General features: G+C 44.2%; 1 protein-coding gene across 9 annotated transcripts in view; it reads right to left on the reverse strand.

The window, feature by feature from the left end:
• HECTD4 (HECT domain E3 ubiquitin protein ligase 4) overlaps positions 1-23855 on the reverse strand; it is a 105752-nt gene that overhangs the window by 18602 nt on the left and 63295 nt on the right. For 5 of the 9 annotated variants that reach the window (XM_088671471.1, XM_035120132.3, XM_060276332.2 and 2 more), the window contains exons 34-60: positions 22201-22385; positions 20899-21052; positions 19266-19546; positions 18008-18197; positions 17843-17924; positions 17409-17611; positions 16293-16428; positions 15354-15536; positions 14954-15124; positions 14053-14222; positions 12212-12327; positions 11085-11188; positions 10704-10886; positions 10410-10558; positions 9944-10023; positions 9678-9841; positions 8379-8616; positions 6583-6719; positions 5483-5609; positions 5067-5204; positions 4326-4462; positions 4058-4218; positions 2991-3172; positions 2585-2790; positions 1492-1622; positions 951-1156; positions 419-598 (exon numbers count right to left, since the gene is read on the reverse strand). In XM_088671471.1, coding sequence (XP_088527597.1) covers positions 419-598; positions 951-1156; positions 1492-1622; positions 2585-2790; positions 2991-3172; positions 4058-4218; positions 4326-4462; positions 5067-5204; positions 5483-5609; positions 6583-6719; positions 8379-8616; positions 9678-9841; positions 9944-10023; positions 10410-10558; positions 10704-10886; positions 11085-11188; positions 12212-12327; positions 14053-14222; positions 14954-15124; positions 15354-15536; positions 16293-16428; positions 17409-17611; positions 17843-17924; positions 18008-18197; positions 19266-19546; positions 20899-21052; positions 22201-22385 — 4394 coding nt within the window. The remainder of the gene's footprint in view (positions 1-418; positions 599-950; positions 1157-1491; positions 1623-2584; positions 2791-2990; positions 3173-4057; positions 4219-4325; positions 4463-5066; positions 5205-5482; positions 5610-6582; positions 6720-8378; positions 8617-9677; positions 9842-9943; positions 10024-10409; positions 10559-10703; positions 10887-11084; positions 11189-12211; positions 12328-14052; positions 14223-14953; positions 15125-15353; positions 15537-16292; positions 16429-17408; positions 17612-17842; positions 17925-18007; positions 18198-19265; positions 19547-20898; positions 21053-22200; positions 22386-23855) is intronic. The other 4 variants (XM_035120137.3, XM_035120135.3, XM_060276334.2 and 1 more) reach the window with 1 other exon arrangement.

Consider the following 23855-nt stretch of genomic DNA (forward strand, 5'->3'; position numbering starts at 1 on the left):
CAGAGCCATGGACATCTGTTGCATAGTGTAGGTTTCTGGGTGGCAGGAATTGGGTCTCTTTAACAGGGCACTAAAATTGACCAAAGCCTATTTACCAGAACTGGGATCCTAAATCCTATGAGCTGCTAATTCTCCTTATTCACCATTCATCATTACCATTACCAAAAAGAGGGCAAGGGGGTAGGGAGGGAGGGAGGAAATCCACCAGCAATGTACATATCAGAACTCTGTTGCATCCAGCCGGGTCTTTTAACTCTGGGCAGGGAGGTGGCCACAGGGTGGCTCATTGGAAGGGCTGTCTTAATGTTTTTTTTTTAAGCTAATGACATTGAGGCCATTTTGTCACTGTAGTTTCCAAAACATTATTGTATTTCCCCACCCATGGTTGTTTGTGTACAACAAGGAGCTCCATTCTCACCAAGGATTTCCACCACTTGCAAGAGAACTGAGGCAGGGATTGTGTCCAGCTCCTCTTCAGATTTTCCGTCGCCATTCTCGAGTTTCCAGGTCAGCAGCTGCTCTGCAAATGCCATCGCCAGGGGAAATTCCAGGGGGAGGGAGTGCAGGATGAGCACAGCTCCAGGAGGCGGTGACACTCCTTGAATGAGACCCACAGAAATAAGAGTAGCCGCTGAAGTTTGCTTTCAGCAATGGTGTTATATGCATTATTGAAAAGGAGACTTGTGGTAAAGAAAAATCAGCCCCCACCCCTTTAGCTTCCCCAAGGAAAAATCCTTGAGCAATGTGTACCTCCAGAATTCTCAAAGGCAAGGTTTAAAGAGTGGGGTTTTAAAAATCAATTATAACATGATGAGAATAGCTCTTGGGTAAATTAAGATCACTCAAGCTAGTATCTCAGATCCTGATTCATGGCATGCAGTTATGATCTACTGCTGCAGTTATCAATCCCTATTCCAAAGACGTTTTCGTGTGTGCATTTTAAATCTTACCAAGTTTGATGTGGACCTTGTCTGTGGATATGATGACGGAAGGATACTGATTGGTTGTGGGGGGTGGCGTCAAGCCTGTGTTGGTTGGAGAAGCATCTCGAGGGTAGCACACAGCCTCAATGAGGTTCAACTGGCCACTCCTCTTCACTTTGTGACCAAGGCCATAAACAAGAATCCGAGCCCAGGGAGCCTTATAAAGCGAGGAGCTACAAAAAAAGGAGGAGGAAGGTTTGCTAACGGTACAGCACAAGAAGCTTTTAAGAAAACAGACCCAGGAGTCTCATCTTCAATTGCTTTGAAAGCTCCTTGGGGTCAGGGATTTATCATGTCACCTGCGTTACTCTATAAGGCAACAGGACTGTATCACTAGTGAGATTGTACAAGATACTGTCATTATCATGACATACACTTCTTCCTTTCTGTAACCATGGTGTGGCTTGTGGGGAGGGAAAAATCAGTATTTTAGGATTCTTTGGTGGGCAGGTAGATTTTTAAAGCCAGTTTCCCTTCATCCTCATTCTCTTTGCTCGCAGCGACTTACTCTTTGCGGAATCCAGACTGACTTTCCTTACAGGACACAACTATAAAGGCTGCACCAGGGAAGTTCACGTCCATGTTGACTTTGGATTCAGAAATGGGAAACTCTTCAGATGGGAACTGTTCGGGAGCATTCTGAAAAGCAGAGTTTTTTAAACAGTTATAAACCAGAGGTTGGAGACACAGCCATCCATTCTACCATTTCTAAATTAAATCTATGCTGAGCTAGGCTAGCAAGCTTGGAGCTGAACTGGAGAGCCCCTACATCTCAAAAACTTATGGAGTCAGAACATGCCACCTCTTAAGCTACAAAGGAGCTGAAAAGGCAGTCCCTTATAGTTCACAAACAAGGGGAACAAGCAAGAGGCAGAAAGCACAATCCTGCCAGGGACTCCAGCACCACCCGGCCTTTTCTCAAAGGGAAGGGGCTGGATTTCTTTTGAACAGGGAATGGATGAAGGTGTTTTCCTCTCCAGCAGCTCTTTTCTCCTATGGACAAGGAAGGAGTCTAAGAAAGCCCTTCTAGTCCAGCACCTTGTTCTCACAGTGGCCAAACAGATGCATATGTGAATCCTGCAAGCAGCACCGCTCTCCTCATTTGTGATGTCCAGCAGCTGGTAGTCAGAGGCACAATGCCTCCAGCACTGGAGGGAGAGCATAGCTAGCAGTTGTTTGTGCTCTTACCTACTTCAGAGCCTTCTCTGATCTACTATAAATACTACATATAATTTATTTCAAGATGGCGAATGGGCATTTTAATCAAAGAAAAGCCTGAATAGCTTTGAGAATGTTTTTTTATGAAACTATAATACAGATGTACCTTGGAAGTTGATCAGAATCTGTTCTGGAAGTCCGTTCGACTTCCAAAACATTCAGAAACCAAAGCGTAGCTTCTGATTGGCTACAGGAAGCTCCTGCAGCCAATCGAAAGCCACAGAAGCCACGCTGGACATTCAGCTTCCAAAAATTGTTTAGAAACCGAAACACTCACTTCTGGGTTTTGATTGTTTGGGAGTCTATTTGTTTGGGAGCCAAGGCATTCGAGATCCAAGGTACGACTGTAAATTAAAATGTGATATTGGGGGAGGGGAACTTACCTGCAAGAAGGAACAGATCTGTTTTGTCAGATCAAGCAGACTCTCCTCTCCCTGATGGAGGGTCCGAGCAATGGCAACTGTGAGCCACTCCTGGACTGTTTGGGAACTGCCTTGGTAGAAGAGGTCTGTGGCTGAGCAGTTCTGGGAATGTATGCAGTGCTGGAGGGACTGGGCCAGGAGGATAGAGCTGGAGCTGATCGTTCCATCTGTTAAGTGAAAAAGGAGACACGGCTCAACTCACTCATCTTTGGATATCCATTTTCCCTTCATCATATGACAAGAACAAACTGATCCCAAGAGCTACAAAGACTGAATTGATTAAACAAATAAACAAATGCGCACACTATCTCATTTACGGATATGGTTAAAACTACTGTATTATTTGCTTTTAAAAGTCCCATTTTACCAGGAAGAGGTGGTGCAAGAAGCTGATTGGATAGCAGCTGGAGATGTTCTAGAGTGATGTCCCGAATGGCAGGGATGTGAAACAGGTGAGTAAACATGTGGGGAGATTTAGGGGCAAAAATATTTAGAAGAGCCATGCGGCAGTACAGCCTAGCGAGTGCAGCTTCACATCGTAAAAGTTCTCTGTAAAAAGAGAGATAAAGAAAACACGTATTTCAAGGTTCTTTTAAAAAAACAACCTCTGTAAACACACAATATTTTGTCCCTGAACCTTCTGAATCAAACTAAGATGTTTTTTTCCATTTAGTTGGGTCCTATTTGTAAAATTGCAATGCTCATGTTCCTATAGTAGCTTTGCAAGGGAAGAATGGGAGAAAAACAGAATTTGGCCACCCCATGGGGTTCATTGGCCCCATGACCCCCAGCAATCCCACCAGCTGTCACTGCCCACCCACTGTGTTTGATCAGCTGTATTAGAGCATTAGTAATCCCTTAGGATTGAAAAATGTGTGTACTTTCCCCCTCTTCCCTTCAACTGTATTCTAAATATGTGTGATACTGCTTATATTCTTTCACTAGATGGCACTGCAACACAGCTTGCTTTGGCATGCACCAAGAGACAGCAAGCAGCACTACAGCAGCATCTAGGGACAAAGTGCAGCATTCATTCCTGAGAAATACCGGTAGTTGTTCCTTTACTATCTGTGGCAGTGAAGGGCAAACTTCTCCAGCTGAATAGGACAGGTTACAGGAAGACTTGTGAGTAAAACTACCAATTAACCCTGAATTAATAAAAGAACGAACAGAAATTAACAACTGTTAAGTAGCTAAATTAAAAAAGAATCACATAGATTCTATAAAAATTGAAAATAACCATTATCAGAACCTTAGTTGAACTTTGGTGGAGAAGGTCTTTCATAAACACTGTCAGGTTTCCTCTTAGGTGTCAGAAAATATTTTATTACACAAAGCTACATCTCTTGGACAGAAACAGAGACCTTGGATGTAGCTGCCAGGATAATGGTCTCAGGCACAGGCTCCCTCCCCAATGCTTTAATTTTAATTTACCTGTGAATCTGAATGTTTGTATTGTCCAGAGAGACCAGGCCATTTGTTGCAGTCCTCCTATAGCCAGCAGGTGGTCGTTCCAGCATATCAATAGGGTACCAGTATCTGACCAAGACACCTTCGCTCCTGAGATAAGTCTCTACCTGGACAAGCTCATTCACCTGAAATGACAAAATGTTTTTCAGCTGACAACTCTGCGCCTTTGTGACAGGCTACAGCCAAAACGCCAGAGCCACCCCACCCAAGCTTAAACATAGCTTCCACTTGCCGAATCAACGTCCAGAACAACTCCGTGGAGTCCAAATGTCTTCAACATCCCACGGATAGCAAACTTAGGCAGGGCTGTTCCTACAGCATTGGTGGCCACGTTGTTACTATCTGGGCAGCGGGTGACGACTGTGAGACCTGAAACCAAGAGAAAGGTGGTCTTAACATTGTGATCTTTGGTAAGATAAAGCTGGGCTTTCTCAAGGGCTAAAGCTAGCAGCTGCTCCTAAGTCCAGCCTATACAGCCTATACAGACCAGACCATGTGTGAGGAGTAGGTAAGGACTTGTACATCCTCCAATCTGTGGCCTGTTGTTTGCAGTTATGATAAGCAAGTCAGCTCTCGCTGCCATGTCTTCTTGTCATATTGTGTTTGTAAGGCATCAAGGCCTACAGGAAAGCAGCACGGGATCACGGTGATGAGAAGCAGGGCCTCTGACTTAGCTCAAACTATGATGGCAGCTAAATTCCTTCTGCTCCGTTAGCCTACAGGAACAGAGTGTGGGTGTTCACACATCCACGCCCAACATTTCATGGCTGTGGCCTCAAAACGGGGGTTGTGCTGATGCGAGTGGGTGAATGAGTAACTGCAGCACACCCACCCCAAGCAGACCTTCACCTGCTTCTCAGTGGAGGTGGCTCACTCATTCTGTTTGGAGCCATCCAAGGTGAGGCCCTGAAGCCATCCTTAATCTAACCCAAGTAAAACTGAGGTCAAAGACCGACCCCCTCCCAAAACGTACCTTTTCGAACTTTATCAATGGTGAACTTATTGGCTTCGTCTTTGATATCCTCAATTGTGGGAAGGTACAGGTCTCGAGGGATGCCCCCATTTTCCTCATAGAGGAATTCCACTGTTTGCCGGGCTATATCAACCATTCCTGAAACAAAGACCAGCCTTCAATTAAGCAAGCCTATGGAACAGCTTGAAGGTTAGCAGTTTGGCCCACTGGAAGCGAGACTTCTCAAGCAATGGCTGAATGAGCAGGTCACTACAGGCCAGATTCTCTAGCAAACATGGAGAACCTTTTATGAGTATCTAGCTCTGTATTGAAACAGAGGAATAAGCACAAGAGCAAAGTTTTGCCAGGGTGGGTATTAACAAACGGCCTGGAAATTGGTGCTAAATTCAGAAGAGAAATGCTTCTGGTGGACTTACCCAGCTGCAAAGCTCCTTTAATTTGATCCAAGCCAGACTTCCTCTCTGCTTCATTGCGGAACCGCCTTCTAATTGTAGGGAATACTTTGGTCTCCCAAGCTTTCACTAGCAAGGCATAGTGATCCTCCTGCCAAGGGAAGCCAAGCATGTCCATGTCATATCGAGGGAGGGACATCAGTCCATCCAGCCACGGAATATTTATCTCGACAAGCAGCAGCTCTCAAGAGGTCTAACTAAGATTGAGAGCTTCTAAATGCAAAACATTTTAATTAACTCAGAGGTATGCCTCCCACCTCAACGCGCACGCATAAAAGTCTGACTATCAAACCTTTATTAGGCATTTTACAAATAGAACCGCAAGAAAAAGAGTCACAACCAAAAGTATTTAAAATGCATACAAAGAGGCAACAGTAAACTGCATACACTAATTGTATGTATATATACACATAAAAATCCAAGAAAACGCACATTATGCAAACTGCAGTGTTGAACAACAAGAGTATCTACAGTATATCCAAGTTTTGATCTGATCCCTCCTTGTGTGAATCATGGCATTTAGAAAAAGGCGGTTCTATAGATTTTGCAGAAAAATACAGAATTCTGTTATGGGGTGAGTGCAGAAAGCATATATAAAAAGGCAAGCAAAGAATGCTAATTGAAGCTGAGGAGTTGAGGGAATCCACTTAGTGGATTACACTGATGATAATCTGTAAATGTGGGAACTGGTGGACAAACAAAGCACCAGGTGGAGACTGCCCAGACAAACTCTTCCTTCCTAAACTACTATGTTTGTTCGTGTTATTTTCAAGCCATCATTTGGGTGTAATCTGGAACCTGCTTAGCATGGAACCATGTGGTGCTGTCAAGGAGATGCGCATATGAGATCCAGTACGGGGTTGCATGGATACGGACAACCAGCTTGAGAGGTCTACAAAAGAGGCAATGTAGAAGCTCTGTGAATTTCTACATCAAATGCCAGAACACCCAGAAGCAAGCATTTGAAGTGAATTGAAATTTGTTATTGCTAATGTTGAAAGTCTGAAATAAAAAGCAACTGAGCATGTAAGAACCCCAGCATGGAGGTGCCTCGTTCTGCTTACCCTTGGGATGTCATCATCATCTTCATCATCGCTTTCATCATCTGCAATGGGAGAAGGGTGAGGCTCAGGGCCCGATGTGATGAAGTTTTCATAGCTGAGTTCCATCTTATAATGGCAAGAAGTGTCACTGTCATATTCTGTAATCAAGCAGGAAGTCGGGGGTGGCAGGGAGGGAGGGAGGGAGAGAGAGATAAAGTTGTGCCAACCAACAAATTTGATGAATGCAACATGACCCTTAGTTTGGGGGAAAGCTTCCTGATAATGCTTTTGCCGTAACAATGGGAGGCTGCAAACAAGTACAAACATGTGAAGCTGCCCTACATGGAATCAGGCTAATTGGTCTATCTGTCCCAGTGTTGCTGACTCTGATTGACAGCATCTCTCCAGGGTCTTGGGGAAGGAAAAGACTTCCCAGTCTTGCTAATGCCACCAGTGACTCCAAGTCGTGATGGCTAAAAGGTACCTCCAGGAGCAGAGGTAGCAAACCTGTGAACACCAATCACCAGGCAGCCACAGCAGTGGAAGAGGACTATTGCCATGATCTGCATCAGGCATCTTGTTCTCACAGTGACCAACCAGATGTCCTTGGGAAGCCTTGCAGCCTTGCTTGAGGACTTCTTAGAGTAGGCTTCCTCAACCTCGGCCCTCCAGATGTTTTTGGCCTACAACTCCCATGTGATGGGAATTGTCGTCCCAAAACATCTGGAGGTCCAAGTTTGCCTATGCCTGTCTTAGAGGCATCTCCTTTGGAAAATAGGATGGTGAACAAGATAGGCCTTTCATCTGATCCAACTGGTCTCTTTTCTTACCTAGGGTTGCCATATTTCAAAAAGTAAATACCAGGACACCCCATGGTTGTTGAGCTTTTTTTTAAGGACCCCCCCCAAAAGTGATTTTATGATTGACTTGCCTAAGAAACAGGACAAAGCACCACATTTTGGAAATTACTGCCTTTGAAATCCTGGAAAATCCAGACCTATGGCAGCCCTATTTTACCAGAAATCTGAGACATTCTGCATGCATAGTGTGTGCTCTTTGTAGTCACTGAACTACAGCTTCTCCCTACTGGCTAAGGGGGAAATATCATTTTGACTGCCAATGATAAGTGATTCTCAAAAGGTAGGTTAGAACCACGATAGGAGACAAAAGCCACCTGGAAGGTGGCATTCTGCAGGTTGCCAACAGCAAAGCTTTGAAAGGGACAACATCAAGTGTGTGACTTTTGCAACACTGGGTGGAATCAACAGAGGATCAGAAGTAAAACTGACTCTAGATTACAGTTTAGAAATGGCTAATATACCTTGTAACATTGAAACTGGTATAACTGGTATAATCAGCTCACTTCTGCAAACAGGGCATTGGAATTGGCCTTGGGTTCAACTCCCTGCTCCAACTTAGATAAAATATGAGGCTATACAGCACAGTTGCAACCAGTTTTAAATGATTGTGCCAACCGCTAAGGAACTGTGTGTTTCTCTGCTACAGAGCCAATAATTCTTCTTATGGAAATACAATTCATAAGTGGTGCAAGACAGTCATGACACTTAAACTGGGTCAGGCCTACAGTGTAGCTATGCCCTGCATTTCAGATCCTCATTTGCAAAGGCAGAAGGTTCATGACCTACCTCCTAGGGCCATCATAAAAACTAACAAGGAAAGGTTTTTGATTCCTTTCCAAATTAAGGTATTCAAGTGTTAGTAATAATAACACTCCAGCACTTAATGCCAGAGCTCCAGTCACCCTCCACTGGCATGTCTAGTCTGTTTTGCTACTAGAGGGGAGCTGCTCTTCTTACGTTGCTGAGCTGTGGCCACAGCGGCAATCCGGCAAGGCGGCCCATGAGTCCCTGGGTCGGAGGCGGTGCTGGTGCCTGCGTCATTATCACTATCGGAAGCCATGGCAAAAGGCAATGCTTCAAAGTTGGCACTTATTTCTTCTGCGAGGTCGATGCAGAGGTCGGCGGCGTTTCGGTGAGCTTGGCCTTCTGCATAGGCAAACTGACGAGACCCAAAATTGGCTCGGACTTTGGTGTTCTGCAAGGGGACGGAAGCAAAGCAGAAGGGGTCAGCTTGTGACCTCTTTCAGTCTCATGCTCTTTGCTGTACTCTGGCAACAGAGGGTTGTGTTTGGCTTGCTAAATACTTCTGAGAACTACGGTTTCTGTTGCACAATAACCCAAGAAGCATTTTTTTAAAAAATGGTATTATTAATAATGCAGTTGTTGTCCAAAAAGGAAATTAGTATTAGAAAAAGGAAACATGAAAAGATTCTCCACTGTGCTATTAATAATATTGAATATTGAACTCTATATCTAATTATTTGGGTTATTTTCAGTCGCTTCTCAATTCTGCTGGACCCCTCAATCAGGATAGAATTAAATAAATTTTAATAATGCATATAAAGTAACAAGAAGAGATCCAAATGAAGCCAAGAGAGGGCATTAAAGCAGCCAACAAAAGCAGTAGTCTGTGTAAGAAAGGAAGAGCTGAACAGCCAGGTTAAAAGGGGCAAGCTCCTGAATCTGTTGCTGGGAATCCAACGCCAAGCGTTATGGAAACTTATTTATAGATCTCTCTAACCACAGAAAGAATTTTTCTCTACAGAACAAACACATCAGCGCCAAGATAGGGGTAGCCAATGTGGTGCCATTCAGATGTTATCTGACTCCAACTCCCATCAACCCCAGCAAGCATGAGCAATTGTCAGAGAGCATGAGGAATTGGATTATTTTTCATTATTGCAGTTGTTATTGTTATATTATTATTATTATTATTATTATTATTATTATTATTAGTTTTCAAAACGGAACTTAAAGCAACTTTCAAAAGTGAACATCAAAAACAAGGCAAAAACAAAAGAGAAAACAACCTAATATACAATATATATATATTAAAAATTCATTTATCCCCTTAGGTGTGTCTGGGCTGGTTATGATTACACAATAGAGAGAAACAGAGAAAGGTACTCTGCACAAGAACAGGGGCTTTCGCCATAATTTTTGCTCTATGTGTTCAAATGCCTGGATTTAAGAATTGGATCTGGGGCCAAGCTCTGGTGAACTCTAGCTTGGAGATACAGTGGGTGTTTAACCTGCCTTCTTCTGGATATGGACGACAGGCCACATTCCCCCAGAAACATCCTCCAGATATGGCCCCAACCGCAGTCCACAGTATGTAAAATACACTCGGCCTTTGGCTGGCTGCCCTGGAGGAGGAGGGGTGCCTTCTGCCCTTTCCCAGCCAATGCCTGCAACATCACCTAGGGGGAAAGAAAAGGGGAAAAGGGTAAAAGGTTGTATCTCTCTGCTACTCCGGATGGGGCTCTCATAAGATGCTTGCAGGTTAAACATAGCCGACATACCAGGAGAGAGGGTCACATCCAGTCTCACACTTTTCCACTGCAGCAAACTGGAACCATTGTAATGAACAGCCCTTCCATTGCTGAAACCATGTGAAGAAAGGGGTGAAGTATTAGCTGGAGAAACAATTCACTTAATAATTCACTTGAGCACTAGGAGGGTTAGGTCCCTAAAAGTAAACTTCAACAAGCCCATGCTCAATTGTTACCATACTGAGATAGCAGAAAACATTCAGACCTTTTGTGGAGCACCAAAGGGCATACAGTACAAATGCGCTTAGATGTGTAAATGGGCTTGTGCTCAATACCTGGGGCAGATTATGGAAGGAAGATACACAGAACACCGACACCCACTGGTCTCATTCTGGCACCCTCATAACAGAAATAAAGGTTGCCTGATCATGAGTTCCTTAAGATTTCCTACACCAGATACTGATACAGCTTCACAGTAGATTTGTTTGCAACCTACTTGTGGAAGAGGCAGGTGCCCACCGGGTTGGTCCATGCTCCATCACGCTTTTCTGCTTCTGTGGCAAAGCCAAACGAAACAATCGGCCCTGTGTCATCATCTGTATCTCCGTAGGACACTATCTCAATCTCCCAATAGAAGGATGGTGCCTGGAGAAAGGAACAAAGAACACACACACACAACCACCCACGGATTAACCCAGAATAAAAGGCACTTCTCAGCACCTTCTGAATCAGTATTTGTGCATGCTTGAACACAGGTAAAGAGGCAACTATACCCATCATGAATTCTCACCTGTACCGGAACTGGCGATGTGGCGTAAATGAAGGTGCCACGAGGCAGCCCTCCACCGGCACTGGGATCCGCAAGGAAAGTCACGGCTGTAAGATGTGAGGAGAACATACAGGCTCGCACAGGTGGGAAGACCCTAGAAGGATTCCAGGTGACTTCCTTGGGCTGAACCAAGAAGAGAAGGGCCTGCATTTAATTATACATAACTGCAATGTATAAACTGGTTTTTTGCCTGCAAACTCCAAAGTACACTTGGCAAGAGACAATCATGAACAGATGTACAACTGGACATTTTATGCTGTAATACTAGCTCATCATCTGCCTTCTTCAGGCACCAAAACAGTTCAAGGAGGAGGGAAGCTAAGCCTCTGCTTATATATTTACCTGCCTTCGGTCTGCCTGGAGAGGTGGCGGTGGGGGGCGAGCGCTGTCACGATACAGCATCCTTAACCTTTCACACTGCACTTCTACAACAAGGAGCCGCTCCCCTAGAAGATTACAAACAAAGCCAGCAACAATGTGCCTGTCAGACCTTAAGATGAGAATGGGGCCATTCACTTCATGGAGTCCTCCTATACCCTATTTTTAACCTCTGAATCTTATCTCAAATACCTCCAAGGTGGAATTAGCAAAAGACTTGCTAACTAGCGAAGAGAGATTGTGACATGTTGTTCCAGCTGTTTATTCATACAGTGGTACCTCGGTTTAAGAACAGCCCTGTTTACGAACGATTTGGTTTACGAACTCCACAAAACCAGAAGTAGTGTCCTGGTTTGTGAACTTTACCTCAGTCTAAGAACAGAAGCTGAACAGTGGAAGGGCACCGGCGGTGGGAGGCCTCATTAGAGAAAGTGCACCTCGGTTTAAGAACGGTTTCAGTTTAAGAACGGACTTCCAGAATGGATCAAGTTTGTAAACTGAAATACCACTGTATTAGTTTAATCCTGCCCTTCCTTCAAGGAGCTCAGGGTGCCAAACGTGGGTTGTACCAAAAACTCCATTTCACCTTCACAACCTCTCGGTAAGAAACTGAGCCAAGACTCATCCAGTGAGCTTCAAGGCTGATACTCTAGCCAATATACAACATGGACTCCCCAGTTAAGATTATACCTCTGCCCCTTTCTCAGTAGATGATGGATAGCTTATTTCAGCTCAGTGAGCTACTGGTAGCTTATGGACTCAAACTGGCTTCCAGATGGCAGCTAGTTGGCTATCATGCTCTTCAGGGGGGTAAAGTGAACCCTTTAAGCTCCATCTGGCTGTAGGAAGGAGGAGAAACTGAGAAATGCTTGCTGTCTGGCATCCTTTTTTTCTCCCTTCAGAACAGACCGCACAGCTGTCAGATGTAAGTAAGTAAGTAGGACCACTTCTGGGTCCTGCTCCAGACTGGTCAAACCTAGTTACTAACCTTATTTCAATCAAACTGCATGCGGAAGCCACAGCAAAAACATACACTGTATCTTAAATATGGGCCAAGCTCATTGCTGCATTAAGCAAGACTGAGTTCTTACCAGGGCTGCATTCCTGGGCAACGAGGTTAAGGACTTCCACAGCAGCTGGACACTGCTGGATGAATTCTTCACAGAAGGAGCTATCCTCCAGCAACTGTGCCATCACCAGGCATGCTCTTGGGAGAGAGAGCAGAGGAGGAGACAAAAAGGACAACAAGGATTGAAAAATCCTGCCAGAACATACACAAGATTACACAGATTGCATTGCTGGCAGATCCCTTCTGTACTGCTGGCAGAAACAAGTGTCTTGGGGGAAATAATCCCTTGCCTGCTAGTTAGGACTACTGGTTTTAGTTGTTCATTAGGTCTCACTGGGCTTTTTGTGATAAAGAAAGTGATGGGAAAAGGCAATAGGAAGCATGAGATAACAATAGTTGACGCAACGTGATAAAACCTTCCTGCAAACAAATCAGAACAAATGCTCAACACAGGCAACAACCAATTAGGCTGGGGAAAATATTCCTGACCCCCGCGTACATCAGAGGAGGGAACATAAGCCTACTCCACCCTGATATGCCCTGCCCCCTTTTCCGGCAACCTCCGGGTTGCCACGTTGCGAGTGTGCACTGTTGAACGTCAATTGGATGCATGTAAATCAGTCACTGCCTGCATACAGTTGTTATTATATACCCTCCTTGCAAACTTTATGCAAACAAATCAGGATAAATGTTCAACAAACAGGTTGTCTGAAAGTGGCACAAGTCCTTTCAGTATAGCCATACACTGTATCCAGTGGATATGTTTGCTGTTTGCTGAATTAAGGGTAAAGGCAGACATAATGTAGAGCAGTGCGTGATCTGGAAGCGCACTTGCGGTGCACAGGTGAGATGCACTTTTCCTCTCTAGGCCAGAGCTCAAAAAAATCTGGTTCTACAAGTTTGAAGCAGAAGCCTCCTATCCATGATACTGACTGGCTGCCCTCTGCAAGGTCGCCAAAGATTTCTCTTGAATGGAGCAGTTTCCCCCTTTTTTGCTATAATATTCTATATAAAATTTAAAATATTTTGGGCTGCTTTCTAGGCAAATGTCTATCCCAAGGAACTTACAATTAATAAAGAAATGAATCAATTGCTAAGTGTTCATTTTACACTTTTAATAATAAACAGGCAGAGTGACGCTCATCAGATGCAGACAGCATGCACTGGTAGGCATGCCTGGCCTTTCATTTGCTGAGTCTGGAGGAAGGTGAGCTTGTCCCACACTTGAGGGATTCACCATGAGCTCTGCCTTCTCTATCCGTCTTCACCCCGTTATCCACTTCACTTCTGAGGTGCCATAAGCCCTCTTTTTCCAGGACGTGTCCTCTTTTTCATGGGTAGAATTGTGATAGCGATCCATAGTTAAAAGTAATTAAAGGTAAAGGGAACCCTGGCCATTAGGTCCAGTCGCAGACGACTCTGGGGTTGCGGCGCTCATCTCGCTTTATTGGCCGAGGGAGCCGGGTCATGTGGCCAGCATGACTAAGCGGCTTCTGGCAAACCAGAGCAGCACACGGAAATGCCATTTACCTTCCCGCCAGAGTGGTACCTATTTATCTACTTGCACTTTGATGTGCTTTCAAACTGCTAAGTTGGCAGGAGCAGGGATCGAGCAACGGGCGCTTACTCTGTCGCGGGGATTCGAACCGCCAACCTTCTGATCGGCAAGCCCTAGGCTCTGTGGTTTAGACCACAGTGCCACCCGTGTCCCTTAGTTAATAGTAGAAGCAGCATTTGTGTTGTCTTTTCTGCTCTTCAAAATATGGCAACCCTAGTTTCAATCCACCTAGCAAAGTACCCTGCCCTCCGTGGTACCTGCCTCCCAGCCATAGCTCAACCACTGCCAGAACCGCCACCACTCACCTGGTTCTAATTTCAGCAAGGAGTCGGACCACTGCCATTACTGGAGTTGAGCCATCTCCTGTTGCAGGAAGTGAGGTATGAATAGAGAGACTTCCCTCCTGAGGAAGCAACATGGACTGGACTGCCTGTACTACCTTCTCAGTGATGGACAGTTTATGGAGAGGCAATGCCTGGTGGTGGTGGAGGAGGGGGCACGGTAAAAAGTTAAATTCAAGTTGTTAGTTTCTGGGAAATGAGGGAATTACCTGGAGTTATATAGCCTCATTATTACATCATCACAAAAACACATTGCACGGTTTAAAAAGTTACAAACCAATAGGAAAATGGCAAGATAGCCACAAAATCTCAATGATTTACATTATATATCACTTGAATAAAACTTTCAAACTGCCTTCCTTACAGAATGCCCAAACTGCCCCACGTCAGCTTTTCAAAACAACAACAACCCACTCATGAAGTGCCCCCTCTAAAAAGCTGCTCAGATTTTAAACTGCAGCTTGAATTTGACAATTCAGTCCTATAGCCTTGCATGCAACAACTCACCCAGTAGCTATATGTGACAAATAATCTCATGCAGGGAAATAAGAGGGCTAGCAGAAAACGAATGCGTCTCTGTCGCATCTCCAGCATCCCACATGGGTTCTGTGCTGGCCACAGAGGAAGGGAAGCCTATCCTTTCTCTCCCAGCCCACTTGGTATGAGGCAATTACAAAACCACAACTAACTGAGGCTAGTTTCCTATGTTCCCATGGTGGCCACAGATGAGAAGGCTTCTCTTGAAATGCAGGCCACTGGTCTCTATAGCAGGGTAGTAAAATAAAACTGCAGGCCAGCAACTTTTGTCGGCTTATTTACACGGTTGAAGTATTATGCTCAGCGTTGGATTTTAAAATGACCTTACCTCTGATCTTGGAACACAGAGCCTAGATAATGGAATAGTTAAAATGTCTGATGCTTGGGAGGTCTTTCTACAGTCTATACTGGTAGGCGGAAATTTGACCGTTGCTATACCTTCCTGTTCATTAATAGATGCCACCACTCCAATGCTTCCTGCTATTCCCCTACCCAAAACCTATTGAAAAGAGAAAGAGGGAACAGTCAGGAATGAAAGTTAGATTTATCTGGGGCTATAAATATTTCACTGCTATGGATGAAGTAACAAACCTAGCATACTGCACAGAGAAACATGGCAGCCATAACAGAAAGAATGACAAGTGTTTTATATCCTCAAACAGAAGCTTTGCCACTGATTTGCAAAACAGAGGGTGGGGTGAGGAATTAAAGGGCGCATGGCCAGTCACCTGCACTTCAGAGCCAATTTTGATTGTCTCTTTGAAGCCACCAAGAGCGCAAAGAGCAGCGACTGCCTGGCGAGCAATCCTTTGAAGCTTGGCAAGTTTCCTTCCGCTGCTGCTGCCATTCTCCAGGATGCTTTCTGCATATTTTCCCAGCTGAGGAATATACATCAGAGCACGCGAAAGGACCTGAGGGAGTATGGGAAAATACACACAAACTTTATTTTTCTATAAAGGGGCTTGGCTAGGAAAAGGAAATGGAAAACAAGGACAGGGATAGGGGTGTGGAGAACTGGCCAATTTCAGCCTTTGACAACATGTAATATCCTTGATACTGGATTCACTCCAATATTTTGTGGTAGGCCCTACCTTTGCATAATTGCTTTCTTCTGACTGAATTCTAGGTGACTTTTTATGCTTACAGAAAAAGCTCGTGTTCCAGTTTGGGAAAGAGGACCGCCTCTCCCAGTATGCCCCGTGGAGGACATTAAGGTCCATAAATAGCAACAACTTAAGAGATCCCAGGCCCTAAGGAAGTCAGATTAGCCTCAACCAGAGCCAGGGCCTTTTCAACATTGGCTCTGGCCTGGTGAAACGCTCTGTCTCATGAGACCAAGGCCCTGCGGGATTTGATTTCTTTCCGCAGGACCTGTAAGACAGTTGTTCTGCCTGGCCTTGGGCCTGGATTCAACTTGATCCCCTCCCCCTTTTTCCTTTTTCTGATGAGGCTGCATTTTAATTTTAATGTTGTATTTAATCTTGTTTTTAAGCTGTATTTTAATTAACTTTTATATTCGGTGTTAGCCGCCCTGAGTCTTGGCTGGGGAGGGTGGAGTATAAATAAATATTATTATTATTATTATTATTATTATTATTATTATTATTATTATTATTAACAACTTCCATGTTCACACCCAAAAAGCTAAGGATCCTTCCCTGACTTACTTTTTCAGCTGTGGTTGTCCATATCTGAGCTGCATTGGATTCTGGTGCCATGAGCAAGCTGTGAAGCAAAGCAATCACCTCTGCCGCCATGCTGTTTGCTACATGGCCACTGATGAAGGGCCTCACAGGGTCGGTTCTGTTGAGAAAAATGAATGGTGGGCTGTGAGTTGCTAACCCACCCCTGCCAGGCCCAAATAACTCTTTGATTAGCTAGTGGATGACAGTAGTGGAAAGATCTCATGTCATCTTTGCCTGCAGCAGAACCTCAGGTCTGCAGGACAAACAAGGCCCTCAAGGTCACTCTGCCTGGCCCCACGTTTTACTAGCCCTACTCCATTACCCCCTTCGTTGCCTTTTTCTGGCAGGAAAGTGTCCTTGAACTGTGATAATGCTTGCCTGGATAAAGGATGGAGACATGGGTGTGCATGTCAGAAACATAAAGAAAGTCAGAAACCTTCAATTTCTGTGTGGGTAGAATATGATGCACTACACAAAGGTAAGACCATCCACTTTTGCCTGTGGCCCCCGACCACCACTGGGATGCAACCTCTGGAAGGTTGCCCACAACAGACTGTGGCCCACACAGCCTGAAAGAGGTTCCCTACCTCTACAGGGAAGCTAACTAGGTGCCAGAGTGACCTTTGATTATACAAACCAATTGTGTGGCTGAGATTATGGCTGTTAAGACCTTTGACTTACAAAGAAGATGAGACCTTGGTGCTTGGAAAAAAAAATGAAGAGGAGAAAAGCCTGGTTAGTTGATAAAAAGGATGGGAACGGTCTCATTAGTGGATAAAGAAGGTGAGAAATACCTTGTTTAGTGACTCAGCAGCTGATAAAGCCATAAGACTAAAGCAGTAATGGCATGTGCTTTTGAGAAAATGCTGAAATGGGATGTGCTTACAACCAGTTTGGAGAAGTTACAAGAATATTTAAGTTTCTCCCTAGCAGAGTTTGAGTAAACAGGGAGAGTAGAAAAGTCCTATGCCCACCTCTTTGTGACCATCTCTAGGCAACATGGATATATCCCTGTCCCCACTTAAGCCTAGGGTGGAAGAGTACAGTCCACTTCCACTCTACATCAGGGTATTCTGGATACCAGCAGAGATTCTGTACCTGGCAAGCTCTGAGTTCCGTTCCCTGCAAATGGAGATTTGTGCTGTTTTCTTTTTGTCCCCAGTTGACAGGCCGCTAGTGCTTTCAGGACTGACCGTTTCTACTGGTGGCCCCACACTCACGATCAATCCGGACTGTGCCCACTTGGTGGCCTTCCGCAAAGCGGCAGCTGCTTCCTCCGTGATCACTTCGCAGCAACCACTCTGAAAAAGAAACAGCTCTTTTGCAACTCACACACTATTTGGAATGCACGGGCCAATGCCATTTACCCCAAGGCTAGCTATCACTAGAAATCCCTCTTTTTCTAGTCCTGCAGGCTAACTATAAAAGCATCAATTGGCAAGCCACATCTTCTTGGAAAAAATTGTAATTATTCTTTTCACTCTTGCAAAGTGGATTAAGCGATTCACACAATTAATTTATTTTGCCCTTACTTTGGTCATATCTCGATCCATCTTAACCACCTTCTCCATATTGGCTCCTGTTCCAAGACGAAATGGCCGACCTTCTGAGCTACTACAAAGGGAAGGATAAAATACAGAATAAATGTGGCTGCGGCGTCCAGATTTCTTAACTGCGTTCCACAGAGTTCAAATTACCTCAGCAATGGCTGAAGTACTTCATGAGATGACTGGTCTTCCCGCTTATGTATAAAAATGGAAAGTTTGCCATCCACAGCCTCACTCTCTTCTCCTGGATCTTTGTCTCCTTTAAGGGAACCTTTTGGGCTGGCTTTTGTCAGTGAAGTATCAGGTTCAGAAGCAGTTGGAGAAAGAACTGTCTGACATCCTACAAGCAAGGAGGAAAACAAGCTTCAAGCAATAGCTGTAAACACATTTTATACCCTTTCTGGTAGTATACAAACACTAAAGAAATTTAATTCAATTTATAGTTTGCCCTATACCAAGCTACAGGAATGGGCAAGCTAATCACATAACTCCTAGCTACAATGGCGAGACCATCTGTTGTCCTAATCCTGAAGTATCTCAGGCTTCCAAAGGTCAGTTTGAAAAAAAATGTCTCACACTTATTCCAATGGGTGTAGGCTTGGTCTACAGATAGGTATATGCAGAAAAATGTGATGGTAGAGTCCTGCTTGGACTGTAATACTTTAAACTGCAAACAGGGATATTGAGACACTAACGGGTTAACACCACCTCCCCACAATCGCCTAGGTCAGGCAAAAACATCTAAGTTTTGAGAAGTTTAGCTAGCTCCTGAGAGTCCTTTCCCAGTTCTGATCTTTTGCTAAGCTAGAACCACAGAGCAAAGGAAGAGGGAAAAGAAAGCCTTGCTAGTTTTTCTTGGCACATGGTTTTTACTTCAAAGAACATTCAAAAATGGCATTTCTGTCTGCAAAAAAATCATTTCATGGTGGCGTCTTAAGATCCATTGCACTGGAGAACAAACTTGCAGCATGAAATGGTCCTGTCCTGTCCTGAGTATATTGCATGTGCAGACTGAGATTTACAATTTGAGCAATAGAGAATCTCTGGGGAAGAAAAGCCCAGACTTGTGGTCCAGCCACTGGGAGCATCTCTCTGAAAAGCCTTGAGCTCCAGGCTAAGCACATATATGGGGGGCTTGAAACAAGACTCCAAGCCTACCTTAAAGGCTGAGCTGGAACATAGGGGTAGAAGTGGCCTGTAGCACCTGCTTATCTGGAAACTCCCAAAGGCTATGGGAGATCAGGGCAGACAATGGAAGCACTGAGGCAACATGCTTCTGTGACCCACCCCTGAAACGTTTTGTGGAGGTTTCCAAGCTGTCATAAAAGGAGGATCACAAAAGTGAAAGATGCTCCTTGAATTCTCATGCAGCAATGATTAGTTTCTCAAGATCTTGCGCATTCCCTACCTGGTACCACGTAATCAGCCAGTTTTGCTAAGAGCAGGGAGGCAATTTTAGAAGCTGGGTCACTGGGGTCATCCTGCTCACTGTTTAGGGAGGGCACAGAGTAACTCCAGGGCGGCAATTCGACATTCCCGCAGTCCTCAACACTCATGAGTGGAAGAGCAGCACGACAAAGTTGAAGGATGATGAGGACCAGCTTTGGAGAGGGGCGCTGGTCCAAGAGCAGAGAGAGAAGTTTGGATACACAGGCTGGTTGGCTTAGGATTGCTTTGCCAATGTGACTCCTGAAAAAGGACAAACACCAACAGCTTTGAATGCATTTTTAAAAAAGAAAGAAAAAAGATGGCAGTACCAAATCAGTGGCGCATGCCCTTCTGGCTTGCACTCTTTATAAAGACTTGAGGAATGAGGTTATTACCCCTCTTTTATTGTCCATTCCGGGTCACCCAGCCACTGCCACAGTGTGCTTTCTCTTGGCAGATCAAGATGAGCAGGTGACAGTGAAGGTTGCAAGGTTTTTAGCTGGGGCAATTAGAAAGATCCATTATTTGACTATTAATTCAAAACCCTAAAATGTATTTTCTATAACTGACTTTTTATTTCTATTCTTTGTATATTGTGTTGTTGTTTTATTGCTATGGCCAAAGTCTGATGCAAATAAGGATTCTCTCTCTCTCTCTCTCTCTCTCTCTATATATATATATATACAGTGGTACATCAGCTTACAGATGCTTCGGGTTATAGACTCTGCTAACCCAGAAGTAGTACCTCGGGTTATGAACTTTGCTTCAGGATGAGAACAGAAATCATCCTCTGGGGGCGCAGTGGCAGCGGGAGGCCCCATTAGCTAAAGTGGTACCTCAGGTTAAGAACAGTTTCAGGTTAAGAACGGACCTCCGGAATAAGTTCTTAACCAGAGGTACCACTGTATATATGAATATAGTCTTGAAACAAAATCAGATAAAAACAGGATGTTCTATACAACTTGTGGTCCAAGCCTGGTAAAATTATTCTAAGTGATTTCTCAACTGGAGAGCAGAAACAGAGCTAAAAAGACTAGAAGCAATGCATCATCAATCAGGGAACGATTGGGAACTGTAACCATTTATTTGGGATGCGTTTCAGCTATTGCTGGGATTGACAGTGGGTTTGTTTGGCTTTTTGTTCAAAATGTCCCTTTGGGGGCCAAATTACAAGACAACCTTTTCCACTTTCCACGGAAAAAGGTAGGAGGACAGCTCTCACAACAACACAGCTTTGGACAAAATAAAAGGCATTGAAATTGGCTGAGTCATTTTAAACTACAAAACCTTCCCTATGACTTCCCACAAAATTCAAGGGACAGAACAAGATTGCGGAGTCAACTCAAATTAATCTTCCTAATTACATTAATGACAAAACATACTAAGAAGAAAATGTGCTACAGGAAACTGTGGGTGTTAAAATTCTGCCACCCAAATGGATTTTGGTCCAGTAGCATAGCATATCCAGCTGCTCAAATATACTTGATTTATGATTCACACAACATTTTCAAGAGTTCTTTTTTTTTTTAACTCCAAAGCTCTACCACCAACGTTACTAAAACGAGTTCATTCTAGTCTAAAGTGTGACCCAGAGACCAAGAATTCGGCTGTACCTAGACAGGTCATTCAGGAGACTGAGCACATCCTGCAGGGCATCATTCCCAGCTGCCTGGTTGCCACAGCACTCTGTGGCACGTGCTAGGTGGTTGGTTAAGAGACTGGAGACCTGGCGAGCCAAACCTGAGTGCACAGCCTCAGTTGATCCACCTGCAAAAGGAATATAAATGGGATCGTAGTTGATGAGATCCAACTATAACACACTGAGAAGCTATTAGAAACAGGAGAATACCTATAATGAAAAATGTAGATTGGAGGTTGGTGTACATGTAGAAACATTTATTGATTTAGAAAAGTATTTAAATACCACCCACTCATAAAATATCAGGTGGTGGTAAAGGTAAAGGGACCCCTGACCGTTAGGTCCAGTCGTGACCGACTCTGGGGTTGCGGCGCTCATCTCGCTCTATAGGCTGAGGGAGCCAGCGTATAGCTTCCAGGTCATGTGGCCAGCATGACAAAGCCGCTTCTGGCGAAACAGAGTAGCACACGGAAACGCCGTTTACCTTCCCGCTGTAGTGGTACCTATTTATCTACTTGCACTTTGACATGCTTTCGAACTGCTAGGTTGGCAAGAGCTGGGACAGAGCAACGGGAGCTCACCCCATCGCGGGGATTCGAACCGCCGACCTTCTGATCAGCAAGCCCTAGGCTCAGTGGTTTAACCCACAGCGCCACCCGCGTCCCTATCAGATGGTATACAGCAACATAAAAACAACAAAAAACATTAAAAGCAGTATAGTCCTGAGTGAGCCTTTTAGGTATTTTTGTTGGGTTTGAGGTTGTAAAACTTGAGTTATAAGATGGTTGCTTTTGATTTAGATGCTCTCCTGCAAGTCAAAAGTCCACAGGAGAATTAGAAGTATAATAGGATGTTTTGCTCAGGAAGTTGTGCACAGGAGTGTCAAAAGTTCAGAGTCTGGCAGCCAAGGAGAAAAATAAGCATCTCCAAGAGTCTATCTCCTGATTAGCTAAAAGGGGCTCAGGTGGGAAGTGATAATGCTGTACACCAGTCAGCCTAGAAACTAGTTTGAAAAAGTCGAGGAGTCAGAAACTTGAAAAAGTGAAGAGCTGCAAAAGAGGAAAAAGGGGATGAGATGCTTTAAGAGAGCTGCAACATTGGAAAATGAGAATGTAGATGGACAACGAAGCAAAAAGGAGTCAGGAGAGTTTTACACTAAGTTATTGCCACTGAACACTCAGTTCAACCAAAAGCTTCCATATCTCTTTAATGCATAAATATGTTGTCAAGCATCTTAGTTCACATAACCAGGGCCAGGCTTGCAAGCCCCTCCTACCTTCCTCTTTTTCCCATTCGACACAACGGTTGGCTAGCACTTGGAATGCAGCCCAAGCCATGGTGGCCACTTTCTGCTTCTTTGTTTGCTTCTCATTGGAGCTAGATTCAGTCTGGCTGCTTAAACTGCACAACCGATCCATCAGCTGGACGAGGCCACTCCGCACCAGGCACTTCTCTTCACTCCTGCCCAGAAACATGAACCACAATAGTGGGGTGACAGTAACATTTTAGCCCTCTTAATACATGCCCAAGTTGAAACCGCACAACAAATATACAGCGTCTGTCAATCTCATTTCCTGTTTTGCTGCTATATATAATTCCATGGTGTCTTGTGCTTAACTATTTTCATTGTTCTAATTACGGTGGTGCCTCGACTTATGAATTTAATCCGTTCCGATTTATGAATTTAATCCGTAGGTCGAAAAATTCGTAAATCGAAAAGCGCCATTGGAAACACGATTTCCCATAGGAATGCATTGGAAACGGAAAAAATTGTCGAAGCAACCCCATCTAAAAATTCGTAAGTCGAAAAAACCCTATCTAAAACCGTCGTGGTTTCCGTTCGGATGTCGAGGAATTCGTAAGCGTGTGGCCATTTGCCCCATTCGTAAGTTGAAAAATTCGGTTGTTGAGTCGTTCGTAAGTCGAAGTACCACTGTATATTCTGAATGCTGAGTCCCATGGTTAAGCTATGGCCAGAAAGAAGAGCAAGATCTTTAACTATCTATAGGCAAATTTGGACATAAAAACTGATATGGGCTGCCTTGGCATTCTCAGCACAATGTGGAGTTACTCTAGCCCTTTTCACACTAGGGCTCTTTAGAGCTACTAAGGCACTGCTCTTCCACAAGCATCTAGAAACTAAATTACTGCTACAGTTCTACATAGCATTTAATGTATGCTCCCACATTCCCCATAATAATCCCATTATGGGTATTCTCACAGGCAAGATTCTGATATGTTTATTCAGAGGTAAATTCCTTTCAGTTCAGTAGGACTTTGTGCTTTTAAAAAGTGTCAGTGTGGTTTAAAGCAGTTTCTATTTCTCCAGTTCCCCTTGATTAGTTTCTTCTTCAACCAGGTCAGAAAAGAACTAGTTTAGGGGGAAAGAACTAAAGGGCTGATATTTGGAAGAATCAGGAACTGCTCTAAACTACATCAAAATGGGGAGACCTTTATGCCATATACCAGTAGTCAGACAATTGTTCCGTCCAGCTCAGTTTCGCCGACAATGATTGCAAACCTAGGGAGTCACTTCGAAACAGGACTCTTTCCCAGCCCTACTTGAATACATTGGTGATTGAATCTGGGACCTTTTGTGTGTGAAGCACGTGTTCTACCACTGAAATATAAGCCCTTCCCATAATAGCCAATTAAAGGGCTCATTTCAGAGAGACAGAGAGAGAGATTACTGAAATTGGCCCTTTAATCATTTCCTATACTCATTCCCTCCTGGTCAGCAGCATTGGTGAAATCAATTTGTATTTACTTGTCTAACTTTTTATCAGCACAACTGCACCTGATAAATTTTTTACCAGTAATTCAAAATGAGATGTGGGGAGCTCAGTTTGTGAAGGCAAAATTCCAGAGGTGGGGGAAGGGGTGGCATAACAGAACATTCCAATGGCAGCAGTGCGGCCATAAAAGGAACAC

This window comes from Zootoca vivipara, chromosome 6 (genome assembly GCF_965207765.1).
Source record: "Zootoca vivipara chromosome 6, rZooViv2.hap1.1, whole genome shotgun sequence".
Classification (NCBI taxonomy): Eukaryota; Metazoa; Chordata; class Lepidosauria; order Squamata; family Lacertidae; genus Zootoca; species Zootoca vivipara.